Source organism: Giraffa tippelskirchi, chromosome 2 (genome assembly GCF_054371585.1).
Source record: "Giraffa tippelskirchi isolate mGirTip1 chromosome 2, T2T-mGirTip1v1.2.pri, whole genome shotgun sequence".
Taxonomy (NCBI): Eukaryota; Metazoa; Chordata; class Mammalia; order Artiodactyla; family Giraffidae; genus Giraffa; species Giraffa tippelskirchi.
The window spans coordinates 102148343-102169962 of NC_137276.1; the positions used below are offsets into that span (position 1 = coordinate 102148343).

General features: G+C 39.7%; 1 protein-coding gene across 1 annotated transcript in view; it reads right to left on the minus strand.

The window, feature by feature from the left end:
• Positions 1–21620, minus strand: part of ACP3 (acid phosphatase 3) — a 46304-nt gene that overhangs the window by 8010 nt on the left and 16674 nt on the right. Inside the window, exons 4-10 of the mRNA XM_081569836.1 lie at positions 19907–19993; positions 19300–19452; positions 14808–14906; positions 11753–11845; positions 10521–10653; positions 5074–5156; positions 2459–2562 (exon numbers count right to left, since the gene is read on the minus strand). Of these exons, the coding sequence (XP_081425962.1) occupies positions 2459–2562; positions 5074–5156; positions 10521–10653; positions 11753–11845; positions 14808–14906; positions 19300–19452; positions 19907–19993 (752 nt within the window). The remainder of the gene's footprint in view (positions 1–2458; positions 2563–5073; positions 5157–10520; positions 10654–11752; positions 11846–14807; positions 14907–19299; positions 19453–19906; positions 19994–21620) is intronic.

Sequence of the window (21620 nt, forward strand, 5' to 3'; positions counted from 1 at the left end):
AGACTCCCTTGCACTTAGGAGGGACCAAGTGACTAATTTTAGCGAGTAGAACTGACATATGTTCCTTCTGGGCTGAGGTGCTTGATAAGCAGTTTGCCTTCTTCACCCTCTCATTCTTTCCTACATGCTCTCTGCAGATGAGGAGGGCACTTCTGAAAACTGTAGGTCCAAAAGATGGAACCCCCCAGTTCACAAATCACCATGTGTGAATCACACCATGGATGAGTCTCTTCCTGTTGGCCAGGAACATCTACATTGGACTGTTAGATGAATGAGAAAGAAATGTCCATTGAGTTAAGCCTCTTAGATTTGAGGTTCATTTGTGCAGCAGCTAAAATTACCCTTATAATTTATATATTTGGAAAATAATTTTAGGGGACTTAAAATTTGCTTGAGTGGTAAGATACAAGCTAAGGTGCATACAGAGAGTTTGAATAAAAGTATTTCATAAAATATGAAAGTGAGAAGAAGCACTATTTTTTAACTTAGTGAATTATTTTATATAGTATATGATTTTAAGTTTATGTACCTAACCAAAAAACAGAACATTTTAGAATATATTTAGCTACCTTATCTACAGCCTTACAAGTTTGTCTGTTTAATGTAAATAAAAATCTAAAAATTTTTTTCTCTTTATTTTCTAATACGGATAAAGTGGGATCACCTTACACTCAGGATCACCTAATTTGCAGGTATATACTTTAAACCTGTATTTGCTAACTTGGATTCTCCTTGCTCTTAATTTAAAAGTAAACACGTTTAACTTTCGATACTCCTCTAGAGTGTTAAAAAATCCCAATATAACAATAAATTTGACTTCTACCGGTGAGTTACCCTTGGTTACTTTTTTCTCTATAGGTCAGTGTATCTCAGATGAAAAATGCCCCAAACTTGATTCATAATATGAATTTACTCAAGCTATTCAGTGAAACAAAATGCTGCAGCACCCTAAATAAAAGCAAGCTCAGGACTACTGGGTGCAGAAACCAGAGAGGAGAAGCCAAGAAAAGTGGGTAGTTTCTTTTGTCATATCCCAAAGTGACAGTGCCTACTCCTAGAGTTGATCCTGGAATTTTCACTGAATTTATTAACTCTGTGCCTGGAGCTGGTCTTCAAAGTGGAAGTCTTTTGCAGGGCTTCTTATTGACAGAGCACTTGATGTCCATGTCTTCGCACTCCCATTTTTGGCCCTGTTTGGATTTTCTCCATGTTATGGGCATTATCTCTCCATTCTGACTCTAAATATTTGAGAGCAAAGCTTGCTAAGACCACATTTTAGTTCTATCTCTTTATGCTTGGCACTCAGTTAGAAGTTCAACAAAGAATGAACATACTTTTTCTCTAGCTGCAGAACTTACTTTCTTTGTGAGCAGTGAAGATTTTGGTTGAGAACGGGCCTCTGTGTTGCTGCTTTCCTATTCTACAAATCCAGGTAGCCAGAAACCTACAGCCAGGGCTACAAAATTTGCCAAAAGAAATTCAGGATACCTTGTTTAGAAATTATTAAGAATTTCAAAACGGCAACACTGAATCGTTAAGCCAAGCATAGGCTCTTCCGAGCACAGGGCCTTATATAACTGCAGTCAGATGGTCCCAACTGCAGCTATTGTGAATGCCTTGAGGGGAGAGCAAAATGCACCTCCCCAGCTAACCCTGAAATAAAACTCTGGAGTCCCTGTTTTAACTCAGTCCTTGAATTGTGATTATTCCATCAACAATATCCATGAGGTCTTGTCTTCCCAACAAGAATGCCAGTGTCACAGCAGACACAAATTTTTGCTATGACCTTGGCTATGGTGGCCAACTCTTCCTGGTTTGCCCAGGGCTTTACCGGTTTTAACAATGAAACTTATATGTTCTGGGAACCCCTCCAGTTCTGGGTAAACTAGGACATTTGGTCTCTCTAACTGTGGCCTTTCTAGTGGGCTTCAGCCAAGCCTTGGTCAGCTGGGGAGGGCCACACCAGATTGCAAAGTAGTGAACGCTATGCAGAGGAATACTTTAAGAATCCTACCTGGTGGATATGAATAACCATAAATTTCATGGATATGTTTGAAGTCTTTAACTGAAAGAACATTATTTGTAACCAGCAACAAACAATTTTTTCTTGGTATCTTCTACTACCGTGTGTTTTACAAGAGAACAGTGTAATGTTCACATCCTTCTTAGAATACCTTGATCTTTTTAAAAAAACATAATTTCTGTCTCTGATGGGGGGTGGTTCTATCAATTTTTTCATCTACTGTGTCTGTACATGATTTCCCAATTAAAGTCTTTATGAAAATAAAGAAAAAAGGAGTCATGACTAAGCAAAGATATGGTTACCATTCTTCCCCCTGAATATAAAACCAAACCAACCTAATAGACAAGACAACCCTTAAGTCAATAATAACACAAATGATCATAAAACCTGGTTTCCAGTGGTATTAGTTTTGAGAAACACTTCTTAGACACTTACCCCTTCTGGAAGTACAATTCCATTATGTGGCAGGACGCATAGGGAGGAAGGATTCCGTTGTAAACACCTAGCGCCATCTGTAGGGCACTCACAGTAGTGTCATGCTACAGAGATTTTGAAACAAACATTTTTGATCTTTATCTCTGTTTCAAATTTACAGTCAATAGGTGAGTATCAAGCACTTTCAGAGTACCATGGTGGTTTCTGATCCAGCTAAATTTCCTATAACCCCATGACTTAGGAAGTAGAGAATGAAAGGATGAATTTTGATTGTGCATCTCCTTGGTGCTAGGCAATGAGATTTACATACATACAATTATTTCCTTTAAAAAGATGAAGAAACTGAGACCCAAAGAAATTAAGTAACTTGGCAGAATTCCTGGCGGTCCAGTGGTTAGGACTCTGCACTCTCGATGCCAAGGGCTTGAGTTCAATCCCTAGTTGGGGAACTAAGATCCAACAAGCCACGTGGTGCAGCCAAAAAGAAAAAAAAAAGGGAGGGAGGTGGAATTAAGTAGCTTACTTTATGTCATACATCTTCAAAATGGAATAAAGTAAATCTGAGTCAAGTCTTATGATTTTGTCTTATGCCTACCCCAGTAGAACATATCTCTGTTTTAGTGTGTTTCATTGATTTTCATTAAATTTTAAAATAACTTGGAATACATTAATGCTAGATTATATTTGTTTTCTATAGATTAATATCATCTGTGATTTTAAAGTTGGGGAAGAATATATGAAGTTACAAACATTTAGACAGAATAAAATGTAAGGAAGTAGAGAGTGTAGCTGAAAAATAATTGCTAAAGTTTTATTTTAGAATAGCCAGAAGGCATGGGGGACTGGTTTTCAATCCCAGTTTTGCCATTGATTAGCTATCTAATCTTAAAAAATCCTTAATTTTCATATCTATAAAATGGGCCTAACATTTGGTTGCCTGAACTATATGGCAGTGTTTACATTCTCCAAAGGGGTTAGAACCAATGCACTAGAGGAAAAAAAAGGAGTTACAGATTTACGACTTGCCAGAAGTCATACAACAAGTTACAATTGGAAACCATATTAGAAACCAGAAACCCAGAAACTATGAATTAATTTCAGGCCTATCTTTCTCTAAGAGGCACTGCACTCTTTCCTCCATGAAACTTTTCTCTAGTCTATACCATTTGCTATGCTAAGTCGATTCAGTCGTGTCCGACTCTGTGCGACCCCATAGACGGCAGCCACCAGGCTCCACCGTCCCTAGGATTCTCCAGGCAAGAATACTGGAGTGGGTTGCCATTTCTTTCTCCAGTGCATGAAAGGGAAAAGTGAAAGTGAAGTCGCTCAGTCGTGTCCGACTCTTAGCGACCCCATGGACTGTAGCCTACCAGGCTCCTCCGTCCATGGGATTTTCCAGGCAAGAGTACTGGAGTGGGGTGCCATTGCCTTCTCCGTATACCATTTAGAACCCCAGATAATAAACTCTGCTTTATCTTTAATTGTTTCTTTCATCTTCTTGCAGAATGACACCATGGCCTTCTCCAGCCAGACCACATCTGAGAAGTCCTCTGTCCTGCAGAAGTGGGTGGGAGCCTGACCCAGCCCTCCATGTCCTGTTTCCCTGCTCATCCAAGACTCCATGAACACTCATTTCAGTGCACAGTACATCCTTGGAATTCTCCTCTTTCCCTGGCTGCTGATCCAACATGGATGTCTACTCTAAGATCTCACTCTCTTTCCTTTCTGCACCCAGATATAACACTGACTTCAAGCTGGAGCTTTCCTTCCCTTTTTTTTTTCTATCCCCTCTGCCATCTGAAGATTCCTACTTGGATGTTGCTGGCATTTCAAGTCCAATTGTCTATTCACCTGGCCCAGGACCACATCTGTTAATGGTTCTACCATCCTTCCAGTCATCAACGCTTGAAACACCACCTTCATCTATGGCTTAACTTCCACACCACTGTCCTCCACCCACATTCCAGTCCATCACCAAGTCCTATACACTCAGCTTTTCTTATAACCTTTCTACTTCTTTTCCTTTGCTGTTTTGCCTCTAATTTTAGTTTGGAACAGAAATGATGTTTCCTTTCTCTGAGGCACTAAATCATTGGCTCACGTGACATTGCTATTCTGCTTCGCAGGGTGTTTATATGCTTACTTTTCTTGTCAGTGAAAAAAGTGAAAGTTGCTCAGTTGTGTCCGACTCTTTACAACCCCATGGACTGTATAGTCCATGGAATTCTCTAGGCCAGAATACTGGAGTGGGTAGCCTTTCCCTTCTCCAGGGGATCTTCCCAACCCAGGGATCAAACCCAGCTCTCCTGCATTGCAGGTGGATTCTTTACCAGCTGAACCACAAGAGAAGCCCAAGAATACTGGAGTGGGTAGCCTATCCCTTCTCCAGCAGATCTTCCTGACCCAGGAATCAAACCGGGGTCTCCTGCATTGATGCGAATTCTTTACCAACTGAGCTATCAGGGCTTAGATTGTAAATTCCTTGAGACCCAGAAAGGTATATTTAACTAAAAAAATTTGAACAGCTGATACCAAAATGATGATGAAAAAGTTGAGGCCCCTCCTGAGAGAGCTCATACACTTGAACAGATGTTGAATGGAGACAGAATACTTACTGCAGAATACATAATGAGTTTTCTGTGGTTTGATGGCTGAGTTGCATTCTTCATGTGATTGAGGATTTCATTGATCAGGACACCTTTATGAAGATAGATCAACAATGGAGCTGAACGAAATGTGGGCTTATGTTTCAGTTCATAAGCTTTTTGCTCATTTGTATAGAGATTCTCTCTGCCAGGATTCTCAAGACTTAAGAAGGGAGGGCAAGAACTCATTTTGGTGGAGCATCTGCTATGTGCTAGTAGCATGATTTCCATACATTATTTACTGAATCCTGACTTCTATCCCCCATTCAGAGGTTAGGAAGCTGAGGCTCAGAGTCATTAAGTGACTCACTCACTGGGGAAGGAGAGCTGGATTGGCATATTAAGATTTGATTCTACCAGATTTTGTTAAAACTCAAGTTAGGAGGTTGATGAACTTGGAAGGAATTTCAGATGGCTTTTTCCAGATAGTTGTTAGCCAGTGCTCTGTTCAGGGCAGGTCTGATATGACAGTGCGGCATACACTTCTCTGTCTTCATCCCTCTGGTAACCACACCTGGGTGAAGCCAGGGGAGAAAGCAGCTCTCTGGATGTCTGCACAGGGCACGGACTGTGTTCTGTGGACCATTGCTCCAGGTTACACTAGGAGGCAGCCAGAACCTTCAGATTTCATCTAGGGCTCTAACTGTTGTCAGTAGAGGAAGAAGTTTGCCCTTTGCACCTGTTGCTCCTAAGGTGGTAAAAGGCAGACAGACACAGAGCAGGGTCTCCATCCTCTCAGTAGACACTGATGCTGAAGGTACCTGTGGTGCAGGTGTTTTTCTGAGGAGGTGCTGTCTCAGGGGCTTCCACACCATCCCCTGAGGACTCCTTGTGTCTTGTTGGTCGTCTCTCTACACTGCCTGTGGTCTCCTCACTTGTGGATGACCAGTTCTCTTTTGTAATGAGCAGAGCATTGATGTTAACTGATTGATTATAATCCTAGACTCTATGGTCCACTTTGCAAAACACACACTGAACAGCTACCACAAGTGAATTAGACATGGCTCCTGTCCTCCAAAATCTCATAAAACAGTGAGAAGAGACTGTCCCATTGGTCTGTGTACCACCATAAGCACAAAGAGGAGTGAACTAAGGAGGGAGATGATCGGCATCTGTGGCTGCTTGGACGTCTTTAACTAGGAATGGAGGGAGCTGGAGGCTACACCTCCAGGTCTGCATCCCTCTGCCTCAGGACAGATTGGCCTCTGGGAGCCCTTTAGAACTGTATCTTGAACTTCAGGCCACAATAGAAGTAAACTCTGTGGCTGAGTTTCTGGGAGTGATGACAGGCAGTCGCCTTCAATCAGCAATTTGTCCCTTGTCAGTGCTTTTCTGGTGGGTCATATGGTAAAGAATCCTCCTGCAATGTGGGATACCTGGGTTCAATCCTTGGGTTGGGAAGATACCCTGGAGGAAGGCATGGCAACCCGCTCCAGTATTCTTGCCTGGAGAATCCCCATGGACAGAGGAGCCTGGCGAGCTACAGTCCACAGGGTCGCAGAGAGTCCAACACGACTGAGTGACTAAGCACAGCACAGCACAGAATATCTGAAAGGAGATATTCTACACTGACCAACATGTATTCTCTATAACACTTAGCTAATTAACATCAATTAATTAGTTAATGGCTAGACATGGATTTAGTTCAATTAGCAACTTGTTCCTTGTCAGTAGGTGTCTTTGCAGCAGCCTTCAGTGTTGATGATGGAATAGATCAGCTCTTGGTTCTGTGGTGGTTTCCCAGCTTGTCCCAGGAGAAAATAGGGGTAATTGTCATAAGCCCTACAGGCTCTGGCAGGCCAATAGTCAAGTTATATATGAAGGGGAACTGAAGCTCAGAGAGGTTCAGCAACTTGCCCAAGATCACACAGCTAGTATGCAGAGGGGCTGAGTTTCTCTGAACTCAGCAGGTCCAGCTTCAAAACCTTTCCTCTTAATTATTAGGCCATACTGTAGCATAAGCTAGCACCCAAGCTCCTTGGTGCATCATTTACTAAACCTGCACACACTGGACAAAATATCATTATTTGAAGATACAAACTTCACTTCTCTCTCTTGGGCTACAGCAGGAGTTGGCAAATTTGTTCTGTAAAAGTTGTATGATTTATGCTATTCTCTCAAATCATCCCACCCTTGCCTTCATTGAAACATGTATATTACCATATGTGAAACAGAGTGCCAGTCCAGGTTCTATGCATGAGACAGGGCACTCAGGACCGGTGCACTGGGATGATCCTGAGGGATGGGATGGGGAGGGAGGTGGGAAGGGGTTCAGGATGGGGGACACATGTACACCCATGGCTGGTTCCTGTCAATGTATGGCAAAACCAATACAATATTGTAAAGTAATTATCCTCCAATTAAAATAAATTAATTTAAAAAAAAAAGAAAGAGAAAAAAAAGTTATATGACTTAGACTCTGTGGGACATGTGTTCCATCACAACCATTCATTCTCGAGTGGAAGCACAAAAGCAGTTAAATATACTGCATAAATGCATGAGTGTGACTGAACTTCAATAGCATTTTACTGATAAAAAATAGGTGGCAGCACGCCAGATTTGGCCCGCACACTGTAGCTTGCCAACCTCTGGTCTTCAGCAAGAAGCAGTTTCCATTAAAACAAACAGGTACATGTACATGCTCAGTCGCTCAGATGTGTTCGACTCTTTGCATCCCTGTGGATTGTAGCCTGTCAGGTTCCTCTGTCCATGGGATTTCCCAGGCAAGAATACTGGAGTTGTTTGCCATTTCCTCCTCCAGGGGATCCTCTCAACACCGGGATTGACTGAATCCATATCTCCAGCTTCTCCTACATTGGCAGGCAGATTCTTTACCACTGAGCCACCTGGGAAGCCCTAATACAAACAGGACCAGGCATATATTCCTAAATTAGTCTTAGGAATTAGTCTAGAGATTTCCTTGTGTGTGTGTGTGCTGGGGGGTGTGAGGTGGGGTATTGTAGTGGTGAAGGCAGCAGGAGGAGGATATTACTGAACAGTTCACCCTTGAAACCAACTGATGGAACTGAAGTTCTGGCAAAGGTAAGAAGATGCTGGTCAAAGTCCTGATGTTCCCTTGTGACTCTGTCACCAAACTGTTCATGCTTTCTCTGCAGCATTAGGTTCAGGTGCTTTATAACTCAACAAGTGTATAGTTGACAAATCTCTCTTGCTTTGCCAGATTTGAACAATAGGCTGAACTTGTGACTTGGAAGAAATTATGAAGGTAACAGCTTCCTGGCTCATTAATAGTACTGAGCTTCCCCTAGAAAATAGGACAAGCGTGTGCATATGAGTGCTAGCTTTTGGAGTCTAAGACCCAGAGAATACCTTAGGGAAGGACTCTGATAGAATCTAGTTTAATGCACTCACCAGATGGGGAAACTGAGACCCAGAGAGAGAAGGTGACTTCCCCAAAATGCAATTTCTAGTAGTCAAAGGGAAAAAGTAAAGGAAATACAAGCAAGCTGTTGGGAAGCAACAACAAGCAAGCTGTATCTGATATTCGGATACAGACCCCTGCATCTATTAATAGATTCTTGTAGACTCCTTCCTGGCTTTCCCTGCCCTTTTCTTCACTGTCTCCTACATCCAGAGAAGTGCTTCTGAAACTTTAATGGGATTTCATTAAAATGTAGATTTGGATTTAGCTGCTCTGGGTTGGGACCTGAAATTCCGCATTTCTTGTCAGAGGCTTGGTGATGCTGACTTTGCTGGTCCATGGATTTCATCTTGAGTAGTGAGGGGATGATTTCCTGAGCCCATCATGCCTAGGTTGGGGGAAACAGAGTCCTGTCTTCACCATCTGAAGCATTTGGCCACCATACTGTTGGCCCCTGCTGGTTCAGGAATGAGACCTGGTGGTTGTGGGGTCAAGGAGGCCCAGCTTCCACCTTCTGTGTACTTGGTTGTTTGGTATGTAGGATTGAGCTGCATCCTGGGCTCTGTTCCTACACACAGTCCATGTCCTGCCTGCTAATTATTCCTAAGAACCAAGTTCCAACTTTGACTCACCTCTGGGGGCTCTCCTGTCCCCAGGGAAGGGCTGAATCTTGCTGCTCATGCCCTAAGCTTGGAGTGAGGACTTGTACATTCCATCAAGTCTCCCTCTGTGTCTTGCAACCAGGTCTCTGTAACAGCAGGCCTGCAGCTTGATCATTTGTTTATGATGCTGCCCTAAATTATTTGCCCCAAGCACTATGTTCACCTCATATGAAATTACTCCCAACTATCTTGACTTCATACGTCATTAGCTGTTCTTATTACAGATTTCTTCATTCTTTATATGAGCTTTTGTAGCTCCTCTCCTGGTTAGTGACTTAAACTCTTTCTCTTCCTCTGCAGCCTTGAGTGAACATCCTTCCCGTCTGGTCCAACCCCCAGGATACTTTGTCTCTGTTTTCTCCTGGAGGTGTGTTGAACTTGTCCAACCTCATGGTGAATAGGGTCTAGCAATGGTTGGAGTCCTGATGTGATTATACTGTTTTCTTCAAACTCTCTGGAGTATATGACTATGAACATCTCCTGTGGCTTATAATTTCTTCCTTGTTATGACAGCCTGGCACAGTGGACTTCTTCTTGCTGTCCATCTTTAGTTTTAATGTCTATATGAACAGCATCTGAACCTGTCATATCCTCTAGGGTCTTGGCCTGCCACTCAGCTGCCCTCAGAGCCTCAGCACCTATCCCTGTCCTGCCTGGTCCTGGCTTCTTTCTTCTACCCACCTATCCTGATTACAAGGGTTAGGCTTCTGTATTATGATCGGATGTCCTGTTCTACAACAGGTCAAATCCAGCTGAAAAGAGGCATCACTGAAAAGTCAACACCTTTTAACACCAATGAAAAAATTTGAGCAGTGTCATAAACTTGTCAATTGCAATATATATTAATCAATAGGGCATAATTAGCCTGCAAATTACATTGTATTAACTTTAACAGTGGTTACAACCAAGGGTTTCAAGAAAACAGGCCACTTTTGCCTTTCCTCCCACTTGAAAAATTCATCCAGTAAGCCACCAGGCGTAATTGACTTTCATGGAACTCAGATACAACATCCATGATTTTTTGATATGGAAAGAATGAAAAGTATCATTTAGCATTAGCCCAAAGTTTCTGTTTTCCAGCTGGGAAAATTAAGGCCCAGAGTGAATAATTTTGATAATCATATAACACATAATGTTCAACAGTGTATTAGGTACTATTTTTGCTAAGCCTTTGGAATACATACATTCATTTTCATCCTTAATACTTAAGAAGTGAGTAGTATTATTATCCCCAATTTGCAGAATGGAAGCTGGTGGAATGATTATGTGTCTAATTCAAGGTTACATAGCTGATTAACAGTCGGACCTGGACTCAGACCCAGATCACTCAACAACAAGTCTAATGAACTTCTCTCATTTTTAAAAATACTTACCCCCCTGCAATCTAGATTTCTCTTTCTGCTTATGAATTCCAAAGAGGGACAGAAGGGACAATTCTGATATTTCTTTCAACTTAGTCATGGTGTCCTCTGTTGCCCAGGAGGGTAAAGTGAAATTATGAACACCCTGTATCAAAGAAAAAGGAAGAAAAATGTATATTTTATTTCTGACTATCCTCTTTGTTGACTTTTTATCCTCCTTCTCCCGTGAGAAGTGCTGTGTCCAGCCTTTCTTGGGAGAGGGAGAGTTCATGAAAGAGGAAATGAAAGTGAAGTAGCCTACAGAAGAATTAAGTGAAAGAGATGTAAAATACCTCAGCCACATTGCAGAATAGCTCAGACTGAACTGTAGTAAGGAAAAAAAAAAAACCCAAGACTTGAACCAAAAAGTGGGCTCTTGTTTTTATTGAAGACTTTTATAAGACTAAAAAGTCTTCCTTGAAACAGATACTGATGATACACTAAAAATATTGGGAACATTGAATGTGCTTGGATCAATGACCTCTAACATGGAAGAGAGCAACCGGTACCATTTATTATTGAGTTGGAATTCTGAAAGTAACTGTTGCTCCTCAGACACTCTCAATGCCCTCAAAATGAGAACTGGATAGGAGTCATACAGCTGGTCAGAATTCTGCCCCAAGATTCAGTGAATTGGTTGGGAAAACAGAGTTGTGGTGGAGCATGGTGATTGAGAAAAACACCATGAAACCCTGAAAAAAATAGTAATTTATCTAGCTACAAAGATTATTTCACATGCATTGTACAGCAAAAGAGAGATTCTTTCCTGATAGATCAATTTTAATAGCCTGGTTCAAAGTTTGCTTGTTTATTTCTATATCCATAAACCAGGTAACTTTTTTCTTTTTATAAAATATTATAAAATCTTTATATAAAGTATTATAAAATCTTTAAATAAAGTATAACAATATTGCTTTTTTCATTAAAGTCCATGACGGGAACCCAGCATTTCTAAGTGACTAAAAAATAACTGGTGTGGTACAGAAAAGCAATTTTGTTCACAATTTTCTAAAAGGTGAATACATAACTAACAGAGAGAAGCCAGAATTTTTAAGTTAATATAAATACACCTTGACTTATATTTCAATATCAAACTCTAAATAATATATCTTATAAAAGCTGAGGAAAATGTACTCATCTGTTTCAAAACAGGCATAAGTCATCAAATCAGATTGCATGTTAATATTTGATATTTTTACTTTTACCTCACAAAATAAAGGGTCGTAGACTTTAGTCCAAATTCCAAGAAGATCCTGGTCATGGTATCCTGTAAGTTTTGGCAAGACTTCTATAAAATCCTGAGACACATACAGAGGTAAAAAGAAATTTTATATCAAGGTTTCTCAACTTGAGCATTTTTGATGTTTGGGCTAGACAGTTCTTTTTTGTGGGGCTGCCCTGTGCACTGTAGGATGTTCAGCATCCTACCCACTAGAGGCCATATCATCCCTAGTCTCTCAGTTGTGACAACCCAAAATGTCTCCAGACACTGACAAAGGGTCCCTGTGAGGCAAACTTGCCCTCAGTGGAAACTGCTGTTCTTCACATACAAGTGCACCAGTAATACTGGCTATGATAATGCCAACCCAAAGATTTTTACAAACACTAATTATTTCTCATTCTTACATTAAATATTGTGGGCACCTGCTGGCAGTAGCCACATGTTCCTGGTGTGTCCTGAGATCAGACTGAGGTGTACTGCCTCAAATTCATTTTGGAAATAGTTGAAGTATAACTCATATGTAAATGAGTGGAAGGTGAAAAAGGAAACCATGTCTCAGGTCAAAGAAACCCAGGAAAACACAACAGACACGGGATCTGGTTCTGGCTATAAATGTGAGATTTGGGTGGGATACAAACATTTCTCCAGGTTCTGTATTACTCTTAGATTGTCATGGTAATGAGACCCATTGGTTAACTATCTATCTGATCAACTGACAGAAATTTCTGGGAAGCCTTTGGAAGATACTGTTTGTATAATGCATATATTTTCTAGGAAAATAAAATTTGTCAATATTAACCCAAATAAATTTCCATAAAATAGATAGAAATAATTATTAAAGAGCCCTCAACCTCCCCCAACAAAACAAAGCAAAACAAAGCTTCAGAGCCAGATTATTTTATGCGGAAATTCTACCAAGCTTTTCAAGCGTAAGTTATTCTAGTGTTATTTTGACTAGTCTGGAGCATATAAAGAAAAAAAAAAAACTTCCAAAAAATTTTTGTAAGCATTTATACTGACAAAGCCTGGCTAGAAAAGAAAGCTATAGTCTGAAGTTACTTTGAATATCAATGCAAAAGGTCTAAGTAAACTATTAACAAATAATTCAATATCATACTAAAAGAAAGAGGCTTGAATCTAGACATGTAAAGATGGTTCAATAGTAGTAAATCTATGAATATAATTAATCTTAGTAATTGATCCAAGAGAAAAGTAACTTAATTATACTAAAAATGTTGAAAAGACCTTTCAAAAAATTAAACACCAGTACTGATAAAAACACTCAAGAAAATAGGAGAGATAGCTAATTCCTTAACTTGATAAAAGTATCTCCATCTGGTCAAAAGGCCAGCATGTTTAATAGGGAAATACTGCTAAAATCAGGAATAAGACAAAGTTGTCCACTACCAATTCTATTATATAGTACTGGACTGTAAGTACCAGCCAATACAAATAGGCAAAATAAGTCAGAAATATAAATATTGGAAAAGAAGAGGTAAGCCATTATTATTTGTAAATATTATAAACCTGAGACAAACTTAACAGAAAAATCTGTATGAAGAAAACCTTAAAACAATCTTGAAGATAAGAACAGATAGGAAAATATTTTGTGTTCCTGGAAAGGAAGACTATACAAATTTGCAACAAAGTTTCAAATTCTCCTTAATTTATACATTTAATAAGATCTCAATAAAAACTTCCCTGGGCTTTCCTTGGACTTCCATGGTAGCTCAGCTGGTAAAGAACCTGCCTGCAATGCAGAAGACCCAGATTCAATTCCTGGGTCGGGGAGATTCCCGCAGTGAAGGGAACTGGCTACCTACTCCAGTATTCTGGCTTGGAGAATTCCATGGACTGTATAGGCCATGGGGGTCACAAAGATTTGATCACGACTGAGTGACTTTCACTTTCACTAAAAACACTGAAAAAGTAAGTGAAAACATAGCCATGAAAACTCAGAAAAAACAGAGAATGTGGAATGTCCAGCCCTTTAGATATTAAAGCATATATAACTTTTAATAATTATAACAGTGTGATTTTGGTTAATAAAATGAAAGAATAAGAATAAAAATTCTAGAAATAGACACATGGGAATTTTAATATAAAATAGTGGGGGAAAAGATGCCCTAGTCAATAAATAGTGACAAAGCCATTAGGTAATCTGGGAAAAAACTTCAGCAGGATAGATACCTCACACCCAATGCCAGTACAAACTGTAAATGGATTCAATATGTAAATATAGAAATGAAGCTATAGTAGAATTAGAAGAAAGCATTGCAGACTTCCTTGTAACCTAGGAGTGGTGAAGGCCTTTCTAAATGTGACTATAAATATACAAATACAGCCGTGTGACAAAACTAAACAAGTAGTGTTGTTGTTTTAGTTGCTAGGTCACTTCTGACTCTTTTGTGACCCCATGGCCTGTAGCCCGCCAGGCTCCTCTGTCCTTGGGATTTCCCAGACAAGAATACTGGAGTGGGTTGCCATTTCCTCCTCCAGGGGATCTTCCCAGCCCTGGGATTGAACCCACTTCTTCTGCATTGGCAGGCGAATTTTTTAACGCTGAGCCACCAGGGAAGCCCAAAATGGGCAAACAAAAAGAGGGCCAGAAAAAATGTTAAAATAGAGAAAGCTCCTAAAACTTTATAAAAAGAAGAAAACCAATACCCAAAAGAAAAATGGTCAGGTGATGTGAACAGAGTAAAAACTACAAAGGGCATTTAACTAGGTGAAGATATCCAAAGCTCACTCATCATAAGAGAAGAATACTGCAGCACAATCTTCTATAATAGTGATGATGCTGGGCTTTCTTGTCTCAGTCCTGATTTTGGAAGGGATGCTTCTAGTGATATCATCTTTCACTTACAGATTGGCAAATATCCTCAAAGTTGCCTATGCACTGTTGGGAATACTGTGGAGAAACAGGTGCTCTTGTACTTTTCTAAACTGGTAACTTTTGGAAGGATATTTTGATAATATTCAAATTGTCCCAGAATTTCTATTTCTGTATGCCTGTAAATGACACATTTTTTTGTAACCTTATAAGGACGTAGCCTCTTCTGGAATTCTTCTGATATCAAAGTCTCACTCTGAAGTTCTTGATAATGAGGGCAGTTCCTGAAAGGTAGGTATAGCAACTGAGGAAAAAGAGAAATCATTAATCTTTTATTAGTTGAAAGAACTAAAGAAGCTGCAGCCATTAGATAAAAAGTGACTTGAATAAAATATTCAAATGTGTTTTGAGCTGAATGGAATTCTAAAATTGAGGAAAAGAGAAATGATCTGCAGGTCTTAAATAGTAGTTACCCAAAACTCAAAAGCTTTTTTGTCCCTTTCATAAACTTGCCTAAATAAGACTGTGTTATTGGTAAATAGTCTAACTTCTGGTTTCTCTGTGAGATGGTAACTGCTATCTTGCTTCCTTCCTAATCTCTTTCATTTCTAGCACTAGAGACACATCTGTGTACATGCACTCTCTCTCTCTCTCTCTCTCTCACACACACACACACATATGAGTATAGAGAAATGAATTAGAGGTGCCAGAAAGAATCTTAAGAAATTGATTAATCATTCACTGAAGTAAGTTCTTGCAAATTTGCAGACTGTTAAAATAAGAGCACATACTAAAAACATAGAAAATATATTTGAAAATCCATTATGAGGACAAAGTGATCATCCCTTTAAAGTGAGTTTAATTTGACAATCCTTTCTATTTTTAACTATAATCTATAGGCTGGTAACTTCCAAGTTCATTTCGTTGCTCTTCACTTTCCATCTGAGCTAATCCTGTGTTTCCAGCCCTTGGTGGATATCATTAGTTGAATATTTCTCTTCATCCTCGAATTTGACATTTACAACCTTGAACTCAGTCTCTTCATTTTGTATTCTCTCTTCCTTTGTCAATAGCAAAATTTATCATCCTGCTTCATAGATTGACTAATCACTTTTGCCTGTCTACTTCCAAAACACAGTTGATTCTTGAACAATGCAGAGATTAGGGTTGCCAACCCTTACACAGTTGAAAATCAGTGTAGCTTCATGGTCCGTATCCACTGTTTCGCATCTGAGACAGTCTACCTACTGTGGGTCCTGTAGTGCTGTAGTACAAATTTACTGAAAAAATGTGTATGTAAGTGGACCCGTGTAGTCAAACCCACACTGTTCAGGAGTCTATCCAAAATAGACCCCTCTTCTTTATCTTCATTGTCCCCTCCTAGTCCAGACCACCATAATTAGTGTTTCAACTATTGTAAGGGCTTTCTGTGGGATCACTTTGCATCACAATTCATCCTTCATGCATCAACTACACTAATACTTTTTATTTTATTTTTTTAAAGGCTAATATGTTGAAGCCATCAATCAAATCATGCCATTCTGTAGCTTATAACTTTCACCGTCTTTCCATTTTGCTGGGAATAAAATCCAAACTCAGCCCCTAGTGACCTTTCTGTTCTGCTGTCCTACTGCTGCCCCCTCACTCACTTGTTTCCAGCAATGCTGGGAGCCTCCTTGCTGTACCCTGAACACACAGGCTGGCAGTCTCTGCAGACTGTTCCCTGCCTGAGACATTTCCCCTCTGCAGCTCTTCTAGACATTCTGCTCAGCCACTATCATGTTACCTTATTTTATTTCCTTCAAGGAACTCATTGTCGTTTGAAATGACTGTATTTATTTACTTCTTTATCATCTATTTCCTATAAAACATAAACTTGAAGACAGCCAGGATCTTGCCCATCTTGTTCATTGCTGTCATTTGTTCACTGTTGTCAAAGCTTAGAACAGGGCCTGACATATTAAATGCCACTCACAAATCAGTTTTTTGATAAGTTGCTTCCTGCCTGTCGTTTCTGTTTCTGTGTTACCTGGTCATACCTCGCTTTCCTTTCTCTAATGTCCTTACCATCTACTTTCAGGCCTTCATTTCCTCACTCATGAATGACTTCAACAGTTATTTTCAGAGGCCCCAGTATCTTTTCCCTCCAAGTCACTGTCAGACAAGTGCCCCAAAGCACTGCTCATCTTGTGTGTGCACAGTACTGAGATAAGTACAACAGTGTCTTCTACATCCACTGCTTTACATCTAAATTTCCCTGCCTGCACAGGACTGTTCTTTTAAAGGTCTAGGTTTTAATGAATTACTTAACTTTTCTAGACTTTAGTTTTTTCATCCCACATATTCCAAGAGTCTGGATGAAAACAGAATAATCACCTAAACATCTGTCCAGCATTTTGTAGTTTACAAAGTCATTTCCTTTTCTTAACCAACTTGGCTTTCACAAATCCCTGTGAAGAAGCTAGGTGGGTACTGATATTCCCATTTTATAGAAAAGGAGACTGAAGTACAGGGAAGTAAGGTCAAGTATCTGAAGTGATAGGTGGCTCTCAGACTCAGGTCTCCCCAACTTTAAATTCAACCCTCCTATATCACGCTGCCTTTGTCTCAAGATTTCTTCTGGTTATTAAATTTGGATTCACTAACATGTGCCAAACTCAGTTATTGAGTCTTACTTTCATTCTTTCTAGACAAGAACTCTGGACACAGAAGGGCAAGTACTTCACACTGACTCAAAGCTAAGCTTTGGGGCTGCCTTCTTGTCCTTTCCTACCATCCTCAAGTTCTCACTCTGTCCATGAAGACTTGAATGACTGCCCTTTATAGTTCTAAGTATGACTTATTCTCTGAATTCCTCCAGCACATGTAGCTTGTTCTTGAAATCATTGCCCACCACCTTGTATTGTCTTCTACATACTTCATATGAATTCTTTTTTCATCAAATAGATTGTAAATTAAGGAAGAAAACCGGTCTCATATTTCTGTATAGCACTTAGCACTGTTCTGGGAATAACTTTAGTTGATTGATTTTGTTAAATTTCTTAGTTGATGTTGGAATTGTTTTCGTCTTGGTGAGTAAGTTTCAGGGGGCCACAGGTAAGAGGGCCATTTTGCTCATTTCTCTCTCCCTCTCCTCTCACCTTCACTCTCCATGTTTCTTTCTTCCTCTTCTAATAGCACCTGCATCTCTTTACTATGTAAGTTAATCATTATCTTTCAGGACTAAGGGTAAAATAGCTACCCTGGTTTATACTGGCTAAAGCTCGTGCTTCTGTCCAGTCTTTATGTAGAAAAGGCTGTAGGAATAGTGAATATTTTTCTTTTTCAAAGAAAATATTCACAAGCACCCCCCCCCCCGAAACACTGATAATCACGATTCACTTCTGATTCTGTGAAGGAAAGAGGCATAAATAAATCATCTTGTCTTTTCAGGAAACACTAGAAAATTTGATTGAAGTAGATTTACCTAGAGAGGTTGACAAGGTTAAGCTGTTTCTACAAAGCACTTGGGAAAAATTCTTAAGTCACCAGGCTCAGCAATTAAGTCAAATTTCTTGGAGTACTGACAATGCAAATGGGATAGTAACCTAACCCAGAAGTCACCAGGCAGCATTCTAGGTCCAGTAGTCATGCTAAGCCTCAGTCATAAAGAGAGGAGATAGCCATGTTATAATGTGACTCCAGGGGAATTAGGAAAGGTTCCTTGTCCCAGACTATTTCCTTCATACAGTCTTTAATTCCAGTCCTGGAAGATTAGTTAGATTTATTATTACCATTTTAGAATTCCTCTGAAAAGATAAAAGAGTTCTTGATCAGTCCCATCAGTGTAAATAAATTTGGGAGTTTCTCTTGAACAACTTCATTTAGGCAACTTGGTTTTATGATACTGGTTCTCAGCTTGGCTGCCCGCTAGAATCATCCAGGGAAAATTTTTAAAACATATTGGTGCCTGGGTCCCACCCTCAGAGATTCTGATGTGTTATGGGGTGTGCCCTCGACATCAATATTTTTAAAAATTTCCAGGTGATTCTAATATGCAACTAATTTTGAGAATGACTAATTTGCACAAAAGGAAACTCCTCCGGGATGAGGTCTGTCTGGTTCTAGTCCCAGTAGTGATGTTTATCAGCTGTGTGACTTTGGATCTATTTTGTTCATTCAACTTCTCTGAGTACTTTTTTCTCTGGCTGTAAAAGGAGCACAATAATATTGTCCATTCATGGTTGTTTTGAAAGGTAAATGTTATGACACATATAAAATTTTGGCCACCAATTATGCACCCAAATCTTTCTTTTTCACCTTAGCTGGGAAAGGGGATTTTCATCAGGGGAGGGATATTTTCTAGGTAGAGAGGTCTTAGGATATTTTGGAGGGAGGAGAACCCTTTGTTGGGCACCAAAAACCTGGGAATTGAAGGCAGAACACTGAGAACTGTGTGTGTGCATGTAAAGATGGAGAGGGACAGATTGCCAGAAGTTAAAAGAATAGCAAAACAAAGTGGATAATAAATCTCTAAAGAGAAATTCTATTCCTACTCCCTCTAACCAGGGCTTTCTATGTCCTGTGCACCATTATTTAGGAAAGAATTAAGGCTGCACAGCCCACAAACTGTCCAGACTCCCAAATCCACAAGTCCTGAGCAGCCTGCCTTCCTTCTTCCAGAACAAATGAAATCTCTGTTTTCCCAGAAAACTGACCTGATCTTCAGAAACAGGGACTGTGTGCACTGGGATGGGCTGCCAGGGTAGGCTGGGATTCCAGATGCTGATACCCTCTGGGGGAAATAGGGCTGCAAGGTTTGTCATAGCACTCATCAAAGTCCGGTCAATATCTGTGCTTCGAACATAAACCTAGGGTGGGAAAATCAAAGCAGGTCCAATTGAGAGGAACTGTGGTTTTCCCTCCACTATGGAACTAATAGTATATTTGAGAAATGGCAGGACACCCATACCAAAATATTAGTAGACATGGTAGCATCATAATCATAATACCTATTATGGAAAAGACAGTGTTATGGGCATGCCATGACTTAAAGCAACCTGGTGTGTCAACAGTTGAATTGATGAAAGAGATGAATTAAGTAGTGGCTACTTGCCAAGCCAAAATATTTACCATAGGTGTCCATTTTGAACTTACTTATATTCATAATTTTTTTAGGAGTAAAATATTTATATAAAGAGGAGTACATTTGTAAACAAGATATCTGACCTTTATAAGTTCCTTAGGAAATAGGAAACTTTAACAAATACATTATGTTAAATTATTTCAAGGGGCAAGGTTCCCACTATTAGCTTCCCAACTTACCTGTTCATGTTTATAAGATTCGTTCAAGAAGTTTTCATAACGTTTCCTTATATATTCTCCAAGTTCATAATGCTGCACCATGCCCAACTATGGGAACAAATAAAAGAAAAAATTATTGACAGTAAGTTCTGTGAAGCTGTGAGTCTTATCACTCCTCATTGAATAAGTAGAGTGAACAATGGTATATTTTAATAGTTTCATAGTAACAACATATTTTAAAATGCAAACAGGAGAAGAGAACTGTAATCTTTAGTCATGACTGCCTGAGAAAACTCAATTCATTGTCATTAGCACTTAACATAGAATCTTGCACAGTTAATAGTTGATGATTCATTGAATTTAAGTAAATGGTTAATCTCTTCTGGCAGAGCATTCATTGAGTCATCTTTGTTGGTAGAGAATTTCAAGGGATGGTTACCTTGTGGAAGAAATTCAATCATCCTATAAGAGGTTAGACTTGATGAATCTAAAGATCACCTTCAACCTCTGAGTGAAATAATTTATTGTTTACACAGTTCACTTATGTCTGGTTCATGAAAAGTTAAAGTCTGTTATTCAAATGTGGTCTCTGGATCAGCAGTATTAGCATCACTTGGGAGTATGTTAGAAACCAAATTCTTGGGCCCCACCCTTGACCTATTGAACCAAAATCATCGTGGGGAGAGCTCAGAAATCTGTTTTTTAACAAGCTCATTAAGATTCCAATGGCAGTGAGTCATCGAGAAGTGTTGCCTTAGCTTGATGATCCTCAAGCATTACTGTGCATCAGAAGCAAAATTATCCAGGGTGCTGTTTAAATGCAGATTCCTCAGTGTTTCTGCCAGAGGTTCCAGTTCATTGGATCCTGGGTGTAGCCCTGGAATCTGTATTTTGACAAGTCCCCTAAGTGATTCAGATCTGTGTGGTAGAACACTATGCTTTGGGCAATATTGCACTCAAGACTGTCTTTAATTCAGAGCCTCATCAGAAGAGGAGTCAGAAAAGATGTGGTCACTGTGGCTTTAGATTGGTTCCACTCACTCATTTACTTGCCACTCCTGGCTACCTTTCTAGATGAGAAAAGAAGTGGGAAAAGAATAATGTGTACTTTGAGGTTTGTGAGTTTCCTAAATGACCTGGATAGCTGAAGAAGCAAGTACTTTTGGTATAATTTGTTGTTCTAACCTAAAGCTAACTTTTAAGGAAATAGTCCTCTTCTATAGAACAGTAAATCACCTGGGGAACTCATTAGGAACAAAGATTCCCAGGCTTCAACCCTAGAGTTTCTAGTTCAGTCGGGGGGGCCAGAGAATTTACATTTCTGACAAGTTTCCAGGTAATGGTGATGTTGCTCATCCAGGGACCGTACTTTGAAAATCATTGAACTCAAAAAGAACCATTGCTTTGTCACTATGCAGATTGGAAGTACCTAGTCAAGGGCAATGACAAACCTAGACAGCATATTAAAAAGCAGAGACATTACTTTGCCTACAAAGGTCTGTCTAGTCAAAGCTATGGTTTTTCCGGTAATCATGTATGGATGTGACAGTTGGACTATAAAGAAAGGCTAAGTGCTGAAGAATTGATACTTTTGAACTGTGGTGTTGGAGAAGACTCTTGAGAGTCCCTTGGATTACAAGGAGATCAAACCAGTCAATCCTAAAGGAAGGAACCAGTCAACCCTGAATATTCATTGGAAGGACTGATGCTGAAGCTCCAACACTTTGGCCACCTG